This window comes from Dermacentor albipictus, chromosome 8 (assembly GCF_038994185.2).
Source record: "Dermacentor albipictus isolate Rhodes 1998 colony chromosome 8, USDA_Dalb.pri_finalv2, whole genome shotgun sequence".
NCBI lineage: Eukaryota > Metazoa > Arthropoda > Arachnida > Ixodida > Ixodidae > Dermacentor > Dermacentor albipictus.
The window spans coordinates 3,179,765-3,200,979 of NC_091828.1; the positions used below are offsets into that span (position 1 = coordinate 3,179,765).

Here is a 21,215-nt window from a genome sequence, read left to right on the forward strand (position 1 = left end):
CCATTTTTATTCATGCTGTTTTCTCGAAAGCAAGCAGTTTAAAGTTTTGGTGTCAACGCGGCAGTGTACGTGTGCCGCCGAAAGCTTGCTTGGTCGCAGAAGCGATGCATGACGGAATGATGGTGCAGATTTAGCGCGCCGCTGGCATCAAGACAATGCGCGGCCGCCGAGTGAAGGAAGATAACGAAAGTGAACAGCTTGGTAGCTGCTCACAGAGCCGTGCCGATGTGGACAGTGCCATCATGACGAAATCTGAGCCGGCGATATTGATGGATGCAGCGTTTTTGTTTTCTTTTATTCTTTTATTTTTTATTCTTTTATTTTATTTTTCGTTTTTTTTTACAGCGAAGTCGTTAAGAGGAAGCTTTAACACGGTCCCTTCTCCGACTCGGCCTATTCAAATAGATGTAAAACGCCGAAACGCTTTTCTTAGATAACCCCTCGACCGATTTTAATGAAATTTGTTGGATTCGGGAGAGAAAGGTAAATTCTAGTGACTATTGGAAGCGGAATTTCTATTTAGGGCCTGAACTTTGGTAAAAGATATTCAACAATTCGAAAGTGCGAAAAGTACACAAGCACGAAGTTCACAAATTATTAACTACAGATCAAGAACTGATATCGCGGTTCTGTAAACAGCATCCATTAGACAATTCCAATACGCCGATTTATATCTTACGTGAGGTTGTTACGTTGTGAACAACGGTTGTAGAAAAGCTGTATTTCCATATTACTAAACTTTTTAAGATTCATGCGTAATATATCAATTTTGTCTGCTTTAGATGTGCTGTTAGATGCAATGTACATAATTTTGATATCGGTTTTCTTTGCCGAAAGAGAGTTGTAAACTCGATGGTTTCGTTTTCTTAAAATTTGCAATTTCGGACAATTTTGAACAAACAAATGATGACCTAATTCAAGAATTCGAAACCAACAGACACTAGATTTTAAGTTCTTGTTTTAAATGCAACAAACCTTGTCGAATTAGATGCAGTGGCTGTCGAGAAAAACGAATTCTCCTTTTACATTTATTTAGATAGGACCACCAGAGCTAAAGCTACTTTCTCCACTATCGCGTCCGCGTGTAGAGCCAAATCCTGAAGGCAGCGAAATACCGGCCCGACCCGCGGCGGTGGGGAAGCATGCGTTCAGCGCTCCCCATATGTGGGCTGATCCCGAATGTAACGCCATGCCGGGGAGACCCGCGGCGCAGATGAAGCAGGCGTTAAGCACTCCCCATACGTGGGCCGATCCCGAAGACAGTGCAGTGCGGGGCCGACATACGGTGGAGGTGCAGTTGACCATTAAGGGACCCACATACACAGCTTTGCAGGTCATGTTTCTTAACAGAGTGGAAGGGCACTGAGATTTTTTAGTTATCCGCCTTTATCCTGCATGCGTCTGAGATGAAAACAAGAAGCAGGTATGCCTGGAAAATCTAAGGTGGTGGAAGCAGGTGGTAACGGAGAGGTTAGCATACTCAGCCCCTGCACGTACTTATATCTGCATTGACATGGGTTCGTGGTAGTGATAGTGACCAAAGCTCTACTTTTTCTGCGTACTCTAGTCATTGTGAAACTAAGGATGTGCTTAGCATGCCCAGTCACTGAATGCAAATTGCAGCAGTTACGAGTGGTGGAATCCCGCTGGGGCTGATTGTGAAGAAAGCTTCCTTTCTCTGTCCGCTCTCGCGATGGTGAAGCTAAAAATGAGGAGGAGGCCTGACGGACACAACGTTGATCGTCACCATAACAAAATGGATGGACGACCTGCGGAAAGGACAAGGCACACCAAGTTTTTAGCACTTAATTTGTCCTACAGTAAAGCGCTACAATGGCTAGTACGCCCTCATGGGAATGGTAGACCGAACTGCTTCTCACTGCTAACACTGGACTGATACTAAGAAAATACTCCGTTCGCAGGCACCACGCTACACTGAAATTAGCAAAACAATGTTAGTTTATAAACTTATATTGCCAATTATCTGGTGTCCTACTTGTGTGTGTGGAGGGCATAAAGGTCCTGGCAATGAAATGGTAGTATTTTCGTTTTTGCTGCAGTTGCACACAAACAAAATTCTTTTAAGTAATGCGACAGCGATCTACCGGCGGAGAAGACCAATCCACAATATAAAAATAATTGCTGGTTTCAGATCTTCCAATTTGCTTTGCGCTTAGCTACCATCTGTTATATTTTTCTTTTTGTGCTCTTATAAAGAAGAACACTCCACATTACTACAATATCAACAACCGTACACAAAATAGACTGGCTTTGAAGCTCTGACCACACGCACCGCACTTTTCTACATTTAGCACATGTAGTATTGGGCAACACGTTTGAGCAAAATGATTAGGTTTTCGGTCAAAGCACTGTGACTGGCGGGAAAAACTCGTTGTCATGCCCGGTCGAAACAATACCATCTGAAATCTTATTTACTTATATTCCCCAGTTGAAAAACACAACAGGAAATTTTCATAGTCTGTCGTATTTTGGGATGTTGTTTCTGTAGTTCTGTTGCCTGTAGTTCTGTTGTCTGTAGTGTGACGTCCTGTAGCAGAAAGTTCTGTAGTTCTTGATCAATATTTATTTAAAAATTGACAGAGACCTCCTTAAGGCTATGTAAATTTGTTAGTACAAAACAAAAATAAGAAAGTAAAAAAAATTAAAGAAAATGTCCCCGCCTAGGACTCGAACTTGCGACCGCACGATTCCGAGCCCGGCATCTTACCACTGCACCACGCCTGACTTTTTTTTTCTTTATTACATGGAAAAGAAAACTGAATGTGTATTACTGAGTGGACACAACTACACACCTAAAACTCAGGCAAACACACACATGCATCCAACAAGTGCATCCAGTCTGGCGGGGGTTCCTGCACAGCGTACACACTTCTTACATACGCAGCACTTTCGCGAAAGAAGGATTTTGTAGTTCGCGGGCTTTCGGCATGGCGATCACAGAGTCTGCTTCTCCACAGGCTATATAAACCAAGCATAATGAACATGTCATAGGGAGGACCACCTGTAACCTTAAACGGTAGAAACCTAATTGAGTATGGAGTCATGTCAATGTCCTTTTTAAGGGTCCTATGGAGAATATCCTTAAAAAATACAGCGTCCCTACAGTCTATAAAACAGTGATCTATGGTTTCGGCACGTGGACAGAGCCGACAGTTTCTTGACCACGGCACAAAGCAACCCCTCGAATTCAACCAAGTTTTAACAGGGAGTGTTTCCGAGTGTAATTTAAAGAAAAATGTTTTTACTCCAGGAGGCACACACATTTTTCGGATGCGTTTAAGTACATCCTGATAAGGTCGGTTTAAATAAGGTGCACGATACAAAGGATCTGGGTAAATAGAGTCAACCAATGCCGCAGAAATTGCTTTTCGACTCGCTGTGAACACGTACTCCAGGCTGAATCTAACTTTGAAGAAAAGAAATGTGTCAACAACCTCCTTGAGAAAGCCCCAAGCAGCCTGTGGGACATCTTCGACATTTGATGACACTACTATGTTAGGAACATAATGAACTAAACGCAGTTGCAACATTTCACGCAAGAACGGATGGTCACTGTCTCGAAAGAAAAACAGGCGAGAAACAATTTGCCTGACGAAGAGGTGTACTAATCCTAGACCACCACGTTCAAGGGGGAGAAACAGATTGTCGCGCCGCATCCATTCACAGCTCGAACTCCAAAAGAATGTTGCAAATACGCGATGCAGTGCCTGAAGGCGAAGTCTTGAGCAGTGCAGTACTTGGAGCACATACATAAGACGGGAAGCTAAGAAAACATTACACACTTCAGCACGAAAGAACACTGACAAATTCCGCCCCCACCATGAATTCACTTTACGTTGAATTTTGCCAACTTCTCCCGACCAATGAGGGTTGCTATTTCTATACTGCGAGAGAGGCACACCTAAATAACGCAGATCTTCTTTCCATTGGATTCCTGCGTAATGTGATGGCATTGTGGCCCATAACCCAAACCAAAAACCTGAACTTTTTTTCAAAGTTAACGCTTGCACCAGAAGCAGCACAAAATTCTTCTGTAATTGCAAGAGCAGTGTTTACACTCTTTTTATCGCTACAGAAAAAGGCCACGTCGTCTGCATACGCAAGAACCCGAACCTCATTAGTCAGTAATTTAAACCCTTGGAAATTTTGTTCTTTAAGAATGCCCATACAAAGTGGCTCTAAATACAAGCAGAACAGAAGCGGTGACAAGGGGCATCCTCGTCGTACTGATGATAAAAGCCTAATCGGATCGGAGAGAGAGCCATTCACTATGAGCCGCGTTGAGCCATTAGCATAACATATCCGGACACCTCTAAGGAGCTGAGATCCGATATTTATATGCTCTAGTAAAGTAAACAGGAATGAGTGATTTACCCTGTCGAACGCCTTAGCCAGATCTAGCTGTACCATTGCCACCTGTCCAATCCCCTCAGCTACACACTCTAGCACCGATCTCGCAACATGAATGTTCCTCTGAATGGACCGCCCCCTGATGCCACATGTTTGATGATCACCGACCACAGATCTTACTACAACTTGCAAACGGTTAGCTAATACCTTAGCAAAAATTTTATAATCCACATTGCATAAGGAGGTAGGCCGATATCCGTCAACTCCTTGCAATTTCTTTTCATCATCGCTTTTGGCTATAAGGACGGTGTGTCCTTCGTACATTGTGGCGGTTAGGTACCCTTCTTCCAAGGCCTCTCGGTACACCTGAAGTAATAATGGCGATAAGAGGGAACGAAAACACTGATAAAATTCGGCAGTAAGGCCATCCGGGCCGGGCGTTTTGCAATTCGCTAACGAATCGATGCATGAAGTTACCTCATTGATATCAATGGTTTCGTTTGTATAATCGTACTCATCCTATTTAACTGGGGCAGCAACGATACAATTTTTTTGGCAGCATCTGTATCCAATGGCATACGGTCTCGGAATAGTTTTTGATAATGTTCAAAAAATGCTTGAGTTATTAGAGTAGGCTCGTTAACAATGACTCCACCATACTCTATCTCTAATATTTGTTTAGACAGCGCGTGTCGGCGCTCATCACCAAGGGCCCTACTGCAAGGCTGTTCTTCCAGGAAACGCTGCTCTCGCGCCCGCACTAGTGCACCTCTGTATTTTTCTGCGTTCAAAGTTTGTAACTGTGCCTTGACCTTATGAATATCATCTATATTTTGACACGGATGTATGCATTCAAGCTCATGCAATTCACTCAAAAGTCGATACAATGCTTTGTAATTATTCTTTTTTTCAAACGCTAATATTGATGATTCTTCGATAGCTATCATTTTAGCTTCCTGTTTGAATAATTCCCACAAAGCAAAGAGTGGCGAGTCCTTGCGGCAAGTCACATGAGCTATAAGGTTTAAGAATTAAGAATAAGGTTTAAGAATAAGGTTTAAGATTTAAGAAACACTCATGCGAAAGTAACTGGTTATTAAACTTCCACAGCTCCCAGACCATACGCCGACTTTGGTACCGACGGCTGGCAAAAGATGCTGAGACTAGGCAAAGGTCACTAAAGAATATAGGATGCACAGTGTAACCATGAATAAGAGGTAGCGCGCTAACTGAAACGTAAATTCTGTCAAGCCTTGCATGCGAGGTACCCTGGAAGTGCGTATATCGACATCCCGCCTTTTCATTTTCCCCAATGTCCACAAGCTGACAATCACATATGAGGCGTTGCAACTCATCACTACTTGGATCATGTCTCAGCTTCAGTGACGTACGGTCTTGCGCATTACATACACAATTAGAGTCTCCAAACAGGACCAATGCACGATCAGTACAGAAATGATGTTCTAGAGATAAGAAGAAACACGCGCTCACGTAACTTGTTCGGGGCATAAACACACACAAATCGAAAGCTCGTGCCACTGATATCAATATCGCAGCAGATTAGGCGCCCTTCCCTATCTGTAAACAAATGTAGCAAATCACATTGTAAATGTTTGCTAACAAATAACATACAGCCTGCGGAAACGCCTACTGCATGGCTGACACAAACATTATAGTCAGATATGAATGGAGATAGAGCTACTTCTGTGTTTTCGTCGGATTCAATCTTTGTTTCTTGGATAGCAGCAATATCTAATTTTCTATTGCGTAACAAATGAAGAAGCTGTATTTGCCGTCGCTTACTTCGTAGGCCACGGACATTTAAAGTGCCGAAATGGAAGGAAAGAGCGCCCGCCATGATTACCTATGTAGGTGCAGCGTCTAAACGCTGCTCCAGAGGTGCACCATTCCTTTCTTGATGAGGTGATGCACTATGGACTTTTTGTGCACGTTAACACAAGGGACATCAGCAGGTGTAGGTGTTCCCCGGAGCGGTTTTGTCAACTTTGACACCTTGGGAACACGAGCCTCCTTTGCCGAGGGCGATAGATTGTCGGATGGCGCTGGACGCTTCTTGGCGGCCTCGCACATCGATCCACATTCCACTGACGGTGGGCGATCTTGAACTGCTGGAGAGTCTGCCCAAGACACAGTTGGTTCGTCGTCAGGTGCCTTAGTCTCATCCTCGCTCGCAGGCTTCTGGCTAAGGCTAATGTCAGCCGATGGCGGCTTAACCTGTTCTGGTCGATGAGTGTCAGGGAGTGTTTCGCCAGTTGCGTCCAGAACTTCGCTCACGTCCATTAGATGATCGGTGATGGCATCATCCTCGGCTGGTCTATTTCCACGAAGTTTGTCAGCGTAGGTTCCGATGCATGCATCTGCAGGGTGACCATAGCGGTGACAGTTACTGCAGCGCGGTGTTCTACAGTGTCGCCGGATATGCCCAACTCTGTTGCACCGGAGGCAAAGTGGTGGTCGGCCAGGAATCAAGATAAGGCACTGGTGGCCATATATGCTCAATAGATGTGGCAGATTACTGGCAGAAACTCCATCTTTCAATGTGAACGCCACGTCTCGGTTGGTCATTTGCCAGCCCTCTATGCCGTCACACCACCACATTTCTCTGGTGATGGACTGCACTGTGCCATATGGCTCCAGCGCTTCAACAATCAGTCTCTGTTCGAGGTGTGAGGGAAGCCAAAGAAGCTTCATCTTGATATTCTTGCATTCCGGGTCTATGACCAGGCACTTGAGGCCTTTCACCAGCAACTCACCTTTGTCGACAAGTTTCTGTTTCACGATGCTGTTAACACATGTGACTAACCACAAATGGCTCATCTGGTATTGTCCAGCGCCGAGGATATCAGTTGCATTTAGCACTGAAAGGAGAGCATCGCGAAAGTCCGGGGCCCGATACGGCCGCCCTGCCAGGTCAGCATGCAGGAAAACTGAATTGAGAACGGTGTTGCCGGTCGGTAGACGAGGGAGAACGACTTTATAATTACCGGAATCAGTAGTTGACGGTGGGTGTGATCCTCGGCCGACGGCCGATGCGCTGTTTCCAGCGGAGCTCATCGCAAACGTGGCCGTTCGAACAAGCTTCTTCTTCTTCCCTGACTTGGTTTTCTAATGTACATTTTGGCTATGTCAATAGTACGACGTGCTGATGTTTACATTTCCATTTTAAGAGCCAAGATACGCTATCACTCCACCGCCTCAAGTGCCGCATCTCTAGAAGAGCAAGAGTGTTCGTACCATCGACAGGTACATCGTGGAGTGCTAGAACATCGATTTTGATGTACGATATCCATATTAAATAAGAAATTCAGAAATAGACAACGTTGACTTTTAGGGTTATTACTGCTACTTTCGGCAGTTGTCTCTCGTTCCTTACACTTTTGAGCGCGCATATAATTCGTGTGTTCAATGCAAAATAGCCACATAAAAATTCGTGGATGAGAGTTCTTTCTGGCAGCATACTGGCTTCTCACGGCAGCACTGTACCAGATTAATGAAACTCGAGCGAGACAGCTTTTCACGCAACTTTGTGGAACAACCCAAATCTTCTTTTCCGCTTCGCATAAGCTTGTGAAATATTCCTGGGAAATTAACAAATGTGTCAGTGTAACAGCACATGTAAGCCCACAGGCCTGTGTGCCACATCTTACGAAAAATAAAAAAAACAAAACGGATACGCAGCCATTCCCGCAGATGGTATGATTTTGATAAGCGGCCGATTTTGAGGAGGCCGGTAGGGCGTTGCTGCTGCCGCGTCGTCACGGTACAATTATAACTATTCGCCACGTCGACTTTAATACCGGTGTCGGTGCCATCAGCATTGTCGGCTTCAGAGAAGCGCGATTGAATACCGCGCAAGAGAAAAGTACAGTGTACACCACCGATGCGAAACTAACATACAATTTTAAAGGGCCGCGACGGAAAGCGCTTCTGTTGCGACTTCGGAACTCTTGGCCGTCGCGACCGAATGTTTCTGCTGCGACGTCAGAATTGGTGCCGTAACGTCGGAGTCACTACCAGGATATAAAGCTGTTGTTCCGACTTCAGAACTCTTGTTGTCGCGACAGAACGTTTCTGTTGCGACTTCATAACTATTGGCCTTCGCGACAGAATGCTTCTGTTGCGACATCAGAATTTCTGTCGTAACGTCAGAAATGTCTCTCAATTAAGAAATGTCAAGAACTTTTGTCGTACAAAAGAATTTCTGTAGTTGCGACAGGAATTCCTCTTGTCTTTTTCAACTGGGCACTACAGAAGCTTGTCGCATCGCACAATTTCAGTGCATTCTGTTGTCATCATTGGGTACATGCTGCGACGATAGGTTTCTGTTGTGGAACAGTTCTCTGTAAGACAACAGAAGTTTGTCCATTACTTCAGGAACACTTCTGTTATGACAACTGGGGGCCTGTTGCAATGATAGGTTTCTGTCGTACAACAAAATTTTTCTGTAGTACAACAGAAGTTCGTCGCATTACTTCAGGAAGACTTCTGTTATGACAATTGGGGGCCTGTTGCCACAATAGGTTTCTGTAGTATTTCAACAGCTCTCTGTAGCACTGCAGAAGTTTTTCGGGTTACTTCAGGAATATTTCTTTTGGGACAACAGGGTTCCTGTAGTGATGACAAATTTTTCTGTAGTACTACAAAAATCTGTTGTAGAGCTTCAGCTTTCTGTTGTAACAACAGACATACGACAGAGTGTACTTATGTAGTCACAGCAAGAAATGTCTGTTGTACATCAGAAAAGTCTGTCGCTCCATCAGGAATCTGTAGTTACTACAGAAAAATCCTGTTGTACAACAGAAATTTCTGTAGTACTGAACACAACCTCTGTTGTCATTTTCAACTGGGTCATCTTTGAAAAATCACTATAACCGTTTATACATTTGCTTCGTATGAGTTGTATACTAACTTGCCTCGTCAATCTCAAAAATTTATTCTCTTTTAGGGAGACGGCCTTCGTGAAAAACGACGCAACATGACAGTAAAACATCCAGGAAGGCTCTATCCAATGATTGGCGAAATAGTGCTCTGAGAGCGTGTCGACTAGCGTGCGAGTGAAAGTTGAATTATGATAGTTGTCAGCTTGTGTTGCCTCTAGCACGAGCGAGTAGTGTTAGCAATGACATTGGTGCGAAAATGGTCAGCTCAGTCTGTGATTTGTTGATGTGATCTCCGCATTGAACGTCGCAGTTGTCACGATGAGAGTACTTCTGTGACATTATCAGCCCAGTGGGCTGGGAAGGCTCGAGTGGTAGCTCACCTTGAGGAGTATTAGGTAACAATTATTATTATACATACTTTGCGATGATGAAAAAGATGCAGAAACACCACTGGTGTTGTCTAACTATTCGTAAACAGGCCCCCCAAATTTCAATTGGCCCACCCCCAAACATTAGATAGGCCCACCCCCAAATTTCAAGTTGGCACACCCTCAAATTAAAATTGGCCCACCCCCCAATTTTAAGTCGGCCACGCCCAATTTTTTTGCCCTGCGTTAAACTTGGGGTTGGCCCATCCCCAATTTCAATTGGGCCACCCCTAATTTTCAAGTTGGTCCACCCACGAATTTCCATAAATCGCCCCCCAAAATTCCAGTCGACGCACCCCAAAATTTAGTTTGGCCCACCTCCATATCGCCCCCAAGATCAGATTGACGGACCCTGAGATTGCCCCCACATTTAGGTAGGACCAACCCCATATCACCCCCAAATACAGATTGGCCCGCCTCCACAACACCGCCAAATTTATATTGGCCCACTCCAATACCACCTGCAAATCGAAGTTGACCCACCCCCATATCAGCCCCAAACTAATGCTGGCCCACCCCTCGATCACCTCAAATTTAGGATGGCCCACCGAAAATCATGCCGCAATATAGGTTAGTCCACTTATCACCTTCCCCCCCGCCCAATTCAGCTTGGCCCAGCCAAACATTACCCCCTTAGTTAGGTTAGCGCGTCCCCATGTTACCTTCAAATTTAGGTTGGCCCACCCCCATATCATCCTCAAATCCAGGTTGACCCACCCCCATATCAGCCCCAAACTTAGCCTGGCCCACCCGTCTATCACCTCAAATTTAAGATGGCCCACCGCAAATCACTCCCAAATTTAGGTTAGACCCCCTACCCCCCCCCCCCTCGATTCGGCTTGGCCCCGCCCCATATCACGCCCATGATTAGGGTGGCCTACCCCCCATATCACCCCCAAATTTAGGTTCTCCCACCCCCATATCATCCCCAAATCCAGGCTGGCCCACCCCCATACTCCCCCAAACTTAGGCTTACCCACCCCTATATCACCTCAAATTTAGGTTGGGCCACCCCCATATCAGCATCAAATTCAGCTTGGCTCACTACCATTTCACCCCAAATTTAGGTAGGGCCACTCCCATATCACTGCTAAATTCACCTTGGCCCAAATTTATGCTGATGCCACTTCCAATTTCAAGTTGGTCACCCCAACCCTTTTTATGAAAACCTATATATTCATATGGGAAATGCGTCAAGCTTTTGGCGTTACAGGTACGATATTGCACGATTTTGCTACCAAATTGCAGGGGTACTCGACAAAGAATGCTGCGCATTAAAAGCAAATGCACCGAACGAAGGACATTTATTCAAATGGTTTTTTACGGCCACACCTACGGATTGATACCACTTGGCTGTAGGGAACACATTAACAGTAGCTACTAATCCAGACGCTGCACATCTCCTAGTTGGTGCATTTTTTATTTGGATGAATATTTAGAAATAATTAACGTTCGGGCAGCGACTCAGCCTAGCAGACCCTTTGTTCCACACGAATGTTGCATAGCAATGGCACTGGCCACCGGGTAACATTGTGGCACAGCTGGACGTCATTCGCTCGGAGTGTGTGCCATTAAGGACAGCCGAATGTCGGAGAAAACGGACCTTCCAGAAGAACGCAATAAGAATAGCCATCTTGTTCTTGCAGGTTCCACAATACAAAGCACGAAAGTTTTTTTTTTTTTTTTTCATAACACAAAGCCATGCGCAAGCTTCTAGTTATGTTGTCCAAGGAATAAAACCTTCATAAAAGTGATGACTTAACAAATGAAGACGATACTGCTATGTTTTATGAAAGAAAAACAGAAAGCATAATATTTCAAGAGCACCACTGGAAAACCAGAACCGAAAGCGATTCTTGAGTTTTGTGTTTACGCCATTTGGTAGGAGACTATAAGCCCTATGCGGCTTTCAAAAAATGCGCTGCTGAAAAACCAAAACCGAAAGCAAATCTTGGGTTTTGTGATTCTGCCATCTAGTGAGAGACTACAAAACTAGGTCCTATGCGGTTTAAAAAAAAAACGCTGTGAAGGGGTAATCGAACCACGGCCGCTGTGATGCGGGACGAAAGGTGCTCGCTATTCTACCACTCAGCCATGGCTACCGAGGCTTCGCCAAGGGGTACGCTCATGTTTTTATAGATACCACGGCAATTTTCACGACAGTGTTACAAAAATCGCTTTCGGGAACAGTCTTACGCCTGATGTGGAGAGTCGAGAGAGGCATCAATCGAAAGCTGAGTCTCCGGACTACATACGCTCCACTGCGTATTACGATAGACGGGATAGTTTTATTACAGTCATCGTTCTTGCCTCAAAAATCGAGCACAAGTTTTCGTCGTTTCCATAGGCTTCCATTGCTAAAACTTTAACTGCTGTGGGAACAAAATTTTTTTACGTGCCATAGAGTGATTACTGCATTTGGCTCGTGTGGACTGTCTTCCAGAACACGTTTGTCACCTGCGTTTTTCAATAATCGGCCTGCAGCTTTTGTTATTCGCAAAAAACCCGCTCGTTTCATTGAAAACGCGCTAGCTTCGTGCCGGGCCCGCTTGGGGCGCTAGTTGGTACGTGCCCAGAAAAGCTGGATATGCGACAGCCCCCTAGCTTAGCCATTCAAATTCTTTGTACGTCAGCCTTGACACAGCTGCAAGATCTCGGAAGCAACCATCTGTAACAATTTCCTCGGATTTTGAACACTTATTGTACCCGTGCAAAATTAGACTATGCCGATAGATAAAAATTAAAGTAGCCTTTAGTAGGCTTCACTGTCGCACACCTTAAAATTTTTATTTCTACAGTGCTGGCCTGGCAATCCCACACATTTTTGATGTATGTAGGGAATATGAGACCATATAACATTTTCTTCTAATTCTTTGTCGGCAATATCTTAGGTTAATAAAACAAACGCTAAAAGCACCACTCCATATTTTTCGATTAGATTTACTTGCTCAAAATGTGCTTTATTTGGGTACTGCTACACTTGGGCCAGCGATGAGAAGGTTAGCGCTGCCATCCAAGATTTCCTTTTAGGAACAACGAGATTTAAAGTCTGAATACAAATTGTTTTGCCTCCTTTTCTGTCCCTGAAATTTAACTTCAATTATTTTACTAGATGCTGATGGTAGATCTTTTTGCATACAAACTATGCAGGCTCTACAAGCTCTATCATTCAATTATACCCTAAATTATTATAACATTTTCACATATCTTACACTTCGGTATAGCTTACCTGATTCTTGGCCGATCTCGCAGAGTGGGTACGCGCCAGTAGATCAGACGGACCTGCATGTACATCTACTGCAAAGAAGCTCGAGCTGCTCGCTGCTGCTAGACTAATTATCACCTTTAAATAAATCTCGCTACAGCTGGAATAATCCGATGCGTCAATTATACAACGGTGAACATTGATGGCCGTTGTCAAACGTTTACGACGAATGAACGTTGCCACACATGTTGAGCTGCCGTGCGTGGCTGCTGTCTGAATACCTAGTAGGCCGTGCTCAAGCGCATCAAAGCCGCCGACGCCGCGTATATCAGCGTATTACTTCCTTCTTTGTGGCAAATGATTGCAAGGGTAAAGCGGAGACAACGATAACAAAACGTAGCAGCTTGTGAGCGTCGGCGGTCCGTTCCAAAGCGGCGTCCGCTGCAGCATCATCACGAAGCGAAGAATTCTCGCGAGCGATCAGCGGCGGTCACGCCAGAGCGCAGCCGTGTCGGACGAACATGGTAACTCGCAGAATTAGAAAACATGCAATAAATATCAACATGCGTCGTGTGCTACTCAATGATAAGCCGATCATGCGTACCTTTTTCATAAGCCACGTGCCAACTGAAACACTGAAACCATAGTTTCTAGTTTTCTCGAAAATATCAGCCTCCTAATGCTGCCTCGAAACATCGAAGGTGCGGCTCACCAAAACCTCAGTAGATTTTTTCGAGCAACTGCAAGGATCCAGGAGCACCACCTTCATTGTATCTAATTTTCGTGGACTTATAGTTACTCGAAAACGCGTGAAGAGACATCGTAAGTCAGAAATGCCACGACTTCAGCGTACCTGAGTAGTGAAGTCGTAGGAAAGTGTTTATGCTGCTGTGGCAAGACCACGGCGATTTCCTTACGCGTTCGCGTGATGGAGCGGAGGCTTAAAATTAGAGGCAGGCTGAGGCCTGAAGTTTGAGGCGGCTGAGCGAAGATTGTCAAGGAGAGCAAGCGTGCAACTTCCTCCCGCACCACCGCTTTCATTTCTGCTAGCAGCGCTTACTGGTCAGCGATGGTAGCCAAACCAGTAACGTGTTCGTCGCACGATAAAGGACGACGTGTCCATGTCGGCCACGCACTGAGGACTCTCTGCAAGAAGCATGTTGAAAGCATCGTCCTGTATCCCTTTCATGACGTGTCAGATGTTGTCGGACTCCGATATCGTCGCGCTGACTCTCTTGCAAAAGTCCAGAAGATTCTTAATGTAGCTGGCAAATGATTCACCCAGCTGCTTTGCAAGTTTGCGCATACGCGATTCCGCACGCAGCTTGCGCACAGCCGAGCGACCAAACAGCCATAAAAGAAGTCTTGAATGAGCACTACGTCGGAAAATCGGACTCATGGTTGTTGTACGTGAGACTTGCGACAGCCGCGAAATATGAGAGCATGTTGCTCAGTTTCGCGGGGTCGTTCCATTTGGTGTGGGTGCTTACCCTCTTATATGTCGTCAGTCGTCGACATTGCTGTCTTCAGTGCCGTTGAAAGTGGCAGGGTTAATGTGGCGAAGCACACCAGAGCACATGATGGATGACGGAGGCGCTTACTGGGATGGAATAAGAGGGGTTTGATGAGATGCGTTTTCAGTTATGGTTGTGCGTAGGCTACGGGATCCAAGTTCCAGGATGGGTGTTGTAGGCTGAAGCACCCTCCACCACTTGTGAAGGCGTTTATTAGTCACCGGCGTTCGGGACCGACCATTAGAGCAGGGCACGGACTCTAAGCATGAGCGGCATTCCTCGATAAGTGCACTGGAGAGAGTGACCCGTTGGAAAGCGGGGACGAGGATGGCCCACTATAGCGTTCCTCTTCTTCGCTTAAGTATTATGTCTTCTTATTTAAAAGGGATCAGCCATGTTAATTACATCTGCAATAAGGCTGTAAAAATTTGGGTGGCTTGGAAAGGTGTTTTTCGGAATAATCTTATAGACGAAAGGAGCACATTTTGCGCATGTACGCTCTGCCAATATGCCTGTGTTTTGTTGGGACTCTTGCACAACCGTACTCAAAAGTCAATTGGAAGAGACTTAGAATAGGGGCACTCGTATAATACTGAATAAATAAAGCACGATTGATTGATTGATTGAAAACTTTATTGTTCCACGGAGCTGGGGTGCACGCCTCTTAACCTACACGTAGGTAGGGGGGGGGGGGGGGGGAGGACGAGGCAGTCCCCGCGCGTTGAGGACGGTCAGTGTTCGCGGCCTCAACGGCCAGGCGGATTGCTCGACGCTGGTCGTCTTAAGCCTCGATCTGGAACAAGGCCTTCCAGGCTTCTCTACTGTCAATGTTTTCCTTGGCCCCTGGGGAGCCAGCACACTCCCATATTATATGGTCTAGCGTACCTTTTTGCTTACAAATTTTGCAGAGGTCATCGTTATAGTCCGTCTGTGTTAAGTAGATCCAATGTGTTGATGTATATTTGTTTCCCTGGAGGCGTAGCCAAATGCGAGCGTCCTCCAGAGAGAGAGACCGATGCGGAGGCGGAAAGATTCTTTCGGCTTTGTAGTGATCGACAATTTCCCTGTACACGATCAAGCTATCTTTTATCCCTGGAACTGGCTGCTCTAGAGTTGCCCGGTGGTAGAGTGCTCGGGCGAGCTCGTGAGCGGCTTGATTGCCTGGGACTTCTTCATGGGCCGGTACCCAAATAACGGTTATGTCCCTCCTGGGAGGGTTTTCAAGTAGAATGTGGAGGGCTTCTTCCGAGATTCTCCCTTTGTTAAAATTTCGGATATCTAAATTGTTATCGCATAATATTACTCCCGCTTTTGTACCCGCACAGGCGAGTGCTACTGCAACCTCCTCGGCTGTACAGGCGTCCCTAGTGCACGTGGAGCACGCTATCCTAACGCATCCGTCGCCATCAACCTTTGTCGATACCGCAGCCCCGTCTCTGCCGCAAGGGGCGTCCACGTACGCTACGTTATGCGCCGGCGTGTTTTTAAGATTATTTACTAGAACCTTAGGGAAGAAGAAGAAGCAGAAGAAAGCGGATGTGCCCCGCATCGGCTCCGTCTTTTTGAATGATTCTGCAGGCACTTTTGGCAGGACCACGCATTGAAGCTCATCATCGGATTTCTGAGGTTAACCCGAATCGGTGGATACCTTTGGACAAGGCGGGCCAGCATTTTTTGGACTTCTACAGCTTTTTTTTGTGTGCATCGCACGTGGGCGCCACGCTGGGCCTAACGCCACGTAGGTCTAGCGAGCCCGCCAAGCCGGCATGGTCGATATGCGCATGGACGATGAATCCTCCTCGGAGACAGAAGACGGCGAGGAAAGAATGGGTTGGCAGGTGGTCACCAACCGAAGATTGCGATCTGCGAAAAAGAGCTGGGCAGCTGGTGGAGCCGCCAATTCGATCCGAGAATCACAAGGAAAGGAGATCGCCAACAAAGGTGCTGCCGGGGCCGACAAGCTCAAGCGCCGGATTGTGAAGGCGTCAAGAATGCCGCAACTGCCGGAGGAGCACAGGAAAATCATCGTTACGCCTCGGGGAGGCCTTAACCTGAACAAGGTCAGCATAGCTATTGGAGAAGCGATCGTCGAGGCAGCCGGACTTACAGCAGATCAAGCGGGGGAAGACATCGTCTGCCCCAACTTCACACAGAATATTGTGGTGGTTAGTACACCGGACTCCTCTCATGCTGAAAGGTATGTGAGAATCAAGTCCATTACGATCATGGAGGCAGAATATGAAGTGAGCGCTTATGAAACAGCCCCCCACTCTACGTGCAAGGGGGTTATTAGAAGAGTGAACCTCAATGACAGTCAGAGTGTGATCACGAAAAAGATTGTGCATGAATACAACCCAACAGCGTTGGCTGCACAACGTATCAAAGCTACGGGATCTGTTATTGTGCTTTTCGACGGATTCAGGGTGCCCAACTTCATCAAATATGGGTCAACCCTCGTGAGGTGCTATCTGTACAGGAAGCAATTTGACGTATGTTACGCATGTGGAAGAATCGGACACAGATCAGACGTTTGTCCAACACCTGATGTTGTGCAGTGCAGGGGATGTGGTATGCAAGACCCAGGGGAGGCTCATATCTGCTCTCCCAAATGCAAGTTCTGCGGTGAAGATCACCCCACAGGTGACAGGGCGTGCAAGCAGCGGTACAAAATACCATATGTAGTAAGTAGGAAGAAGACAACGCTCCAAAGTGGAGACAGAGATGGAATCGGCCCAACCTACAAAGGACACCCCTCCAGGCGCCGGAAGGCGCTCACGCTCGAGAAGCACATCAAGATCAAGACAGCGCTCAACATCGAGGGGAAGAAACCGTTCCAGGTCTCGGGAGGCGCAGGTGCGCTTCGAGGAGCAGGAGCTGAAGATAAACAAGAAAAAGGATCCAGGAGCGACCTGGGCAGAGAAAGTCAAAGGTACTGTGAAAGTCACAGGTGCGCTAGCCTCGCAGGAACAGAGTAATGATGCCAGAGTAGAACAGCTGATCAGAGAGGTTATATCATTAAAGAAAGCAAATAAAGAACTTAAGCAGCAGATTCAGGAAATGAAAAAAGGGTTGAGGACAGAAAGCGGCAGTGTGGCAATAGCTAAGCCGGTGTGTATAAGGAACAGCCAGGAAGAAGACGCACCGGCGCCCAAAAAGAGAGCTGTAGTTCCGGAGGCAGAATCGATGTGCTCGGTTCTGGAGGAGATTAGGAATGCGATTAGGGACCTGAAGGACACGGTAGACAGCGTTAACCTTAAGGTGGATAAAACATGGAAGTGGAAGTTAATAGCCGAGAAAAGGTTGAAAAAGCTAGAGGCCCAAGGAGAAGATGAAGAATATATGCCCTTGGAAGCCGAAAGCGCAAGAACACCCCCAGGAGCGGCAGGTGGTACAGTCAAGCGAACAGTGACAGGGGGTAGCAAGTCAGGAGGCAACGACAATAATAATGGATAACAGAAATAGACTTAATGTGTGGCAGTGGAACTGCAGAGGATTTCAGCAAAAAAGAGCGTCACTAGCACAGATAATCAAAACGGTTGAAAATAGGCCAAAATTAATAATGTTGCAGGAAACTCTAGCGGAGGAGATCGGGCTGACCGGCTTCAACTCGGTCTGCAAAGGCAAAGAACCAGTCAGAGGAATTGCCACCCTAATTGACAAGAAAATTCCTTACATAGAGCACGATCTAAAATTAGGGGCGAGTAAAATTGAATACATATTTATAGAATTGGTCCTAAAACGGCACAGAGGTAAAGTGCAAAGCTTGTTCTGCCTCAACATATATAGCAGTCCCCGAGAGATGAGACAGAGCTTCAGAGCCATCTTTAATAAGACCATGAGGGTAGCCAGAACTGCGCCACTCATAATAGGAGGGGATTTCAACGCCCCACACCAATCTTGGGGTTACCGCTGGAGTAGTAAGAAAGGGGATGGAATCTGGCATCTCGCCACAGATTTAGGCCTTTCTCTTATCACGGACCCAGCCTTTCCTACCAGGTGTGGCAGTTCCACGTGTAGGGACACTACCCCGGACTTATCCTTTACTTATAACTTACCCAGGGCAGACTGGATAAACTCTGGCACGGACCTAGGAAGCGACCATTATATACTACACATAATGGTAGAAACGACGGGGGTGGATTTAAAGCATTTCACTTACATAGACTGGGATCACTTCAGAAAAATCAGGAAAGACAGAGCAGACACAGATAGAAAGGGGCGCATCAGACTACAAGAGTGGGTAGCTCAGCTTAGGGACGACTTGAATGCAGCAACTAAGGCTATAGAGACAGAGGAAGAGGTCGAACAAATTGATAGTAGATTGGCGCATTTGATCGAAGCCAAGCAATCGATTTTACAAAGATGGAAATCACAACGCTTAAACAGGAGACTTAGGAAGCGAATTGCTCAGCTCAATAAGCATACAGAGGAACACGCACGATACTTGCAGAAACAAAAATGGGATGAGGTGTGTAATTGTGTAGACGGAAGGATAAAACGTGGAGGCAATTGGAGTCTGCTCAGGCATCTGCTCAACGAAAAAGGCACTAAATCGAATAGACGCACGACAGTGGCGAAACTGGTACACCAGGAAAGTCAGACTGCAAGCGCAGAGAGCATAATGGAGCGACTGGCTACTAAATACTTGCCTCTCAGAGAAAGATCAGGATGTGAGTTATCCCGATTACTTAGGGTTAGAATGCAAATATATGGATCAGGAATTCACCGAAAGTGAGGTACGCACGGCACTGTATGATCTGAATAGTAGGTCAGCAGCTGGCCCGGATGGAATCTCTAACAGATTGCTTAAGAATTTGGACGACGAATCAATAAAATATCTGACCACATACATTAATGACCTATGGAAAGATGGGGTATATCCAGAAGAATAGAGGACGGCCAGTACTATCTTAATACCAAAGCCGGGCAAGCAACTCAACTTGGATAATCTGAGGCCAATTTCTTTAACATCATGTCTAGGGAAGACAATGGAGCATGTCATATTGAACAGGTTAACGAAATATGTGGAGGACAATGACATCCTACCGTACAATCTGATTGGTTTCAGATCAGGCTTGTCCACACAAGATGCCATGTTGTTAATCAAACATCAACTGCTATTGGCTAAACCAAAAAACACTCGAGCTCTCTTGGGGTTGGATGTCGAAAAAGCTTTTGACAGAATTAAGCATAGAGCAATACTTGAAGTGATTTCCGAACTGGGATTGGGGAGAAAACTCTATGAAGTGGTTAAAGCCTTTCTTGGCAATCGTTCAGCTCATCTTAGATTCGGGGATATTATATCAAAGAAGATGGATCTCGGTGACAGAGGGATGCCACAAGGGTCGGTCTTGTCACCTGTGCTTTTCAACCTGGCCATGTCAAAAGTGGCAAAGGGACTAAAAAGGATAGAGGGCATTCACTTTACCATTTATGCAGACGATGTGACGATATGGACCGCTGAAGGAAGTATGGGACATGCGGAAAGCAGACTTCAGAAGAGCATTTATGAGGTAGAGTCTATTTTAGAAGACATGGGACTCAAATGCTCTGCTAGTAAGTCTGAACTCCTTGTACTCAAGAACAGAAGAAGGGGTAGAAAACCGAGGGGATACGTTCCCGACGAAGAACCCCGGTTAGTACTAACCACGAAGGCAGGCGAATCTATTAAGCAAGTAGAATCCATAAGAGTCTTAGGGTTATTCCTGGAGGCAAACGGGGCAAATGGAAGAATAATACGACACATCACAAGCAAGACCGTGGAGGTAATAAGACTGCTAAGGAGAATCACTAACAGACAAAGAGGGCTGGGAGAGGAGAGCGCCATGAGACTGGTCCACGCTTTCGCCTTGTGCCACTTCTCATATGTAGCTGGGATGCTCAGTTGGACACAGACAGAGCTAAACAAGTTGAACAGATTAATTAAAAGGCTTGTCAAAACAACAGTGGGGCTACCGATTAACACCCCGGATAACAAATTAATGAAACTGGGGCTCCACAACACAATAGATGAGATAATTGAAGCTTAGCAAATTGCCCACAGAGAGAGGCTCTCTGGAACAAGGCCAGGTAGAGCAATACTAGAAGAGGTAGGATGGTGCCCAACCGAATCCAAAATTTCAGGTGAAGGCACAGTAGAACTAAAAGATAGCATAAGAGAGATAATCAAGACGACTCCTTTCCCCAGAAATATGCACCCAGTGCACAACCCGGAAAGACGAAAGGCAAGGGCCAAAGCTCTCCTGCAAGAGATAGAACACGACAGAGAACATGCGGCATTTGTAGATGCTGCGTGGGTCAGAGGAAAGAAAGCCTTTACGCCAGTAGTAGTAGATGCAGATGGTCTCACTCGGGATGCTATTACAATCATGACTAAAGACACGACAGTCGCGGAACAAGTAGCGATAGCATTGGCTTTAAGGAATAATAAGTGGACGAAGATTTACAGCGACTCTAAGATGGCTATTAGACACTTTACCAATGGCTTTGTAACCAAAAGGGCTGCCCAGCTGATCGGTGAGTTGGACAGCCAAGAGATCGAAATCCGCTGGTTTCCTGTGCACATGGGGTCTGTCGATCCATCTCGGAAGAATTTAAACGAGGTGGCTAACGCAGCTGCACGAGGGCTTACTATCCGTGCACTACGCGACCAGGACCTTAATAATATACAGGTGGAGAACAGGGACCAATTACTTACATATAATGAAATCACAAGGCATTACTACATGAACAGAAGGGAATTCCCAGTGCCACACGCTAAGCTCAATAGAGCTCAAGCGGTGACTCTGAGATTGTT

The 21,215-nt window shown here is 46.0% G+C and overlaps 3 protein-coding genes across 5 annotated transcripts in view; 1 reads left to right on the forward strand and 2 right to left on the reverse strand.

Annotated features, from left to right (window-relative positions):
• The window catches only part of LOC139048613 (uncharacterized), a 334,616-nt gene that overhangs the window by 261,253 nt on the left and 52,148 nt on the right, over nt 1-21,215 (reverse strand). The window lies entirely within an intron of this gene.
• The window catches only part of LOC135921167 (5'-nucleotidase-like), a 232,739-nt gene that overhangs the window by 136,531 nt on the left and 74,993 nt on the right, over nt 1-21,215 (forward strand). The gene's annotated exons all lie outside the window — the stretch shown is intronic.
• Nucleotides 6,253-7,446, reverse strand: LOC135921164 (uncharacterized). Its single transcript, XM_065455471.1, has one exon. The coding sequence runs from the start codon at nt 7,444-7,446 to the stop codon at nt 6,253-6,255; it is 1,194 nt and encodes a 397-aa protein (XP_065311543.1).

What these genes read in the sequence shown, in the direction of transcription:
- LOC135921164 (XM_065455471.1), bottom strand. Translation starts at nt 7,446, where the DNA reads ATGAGCTCCGCTGGAAACAGCGCATCGGCCGTCGGCCGAGGATCACAC.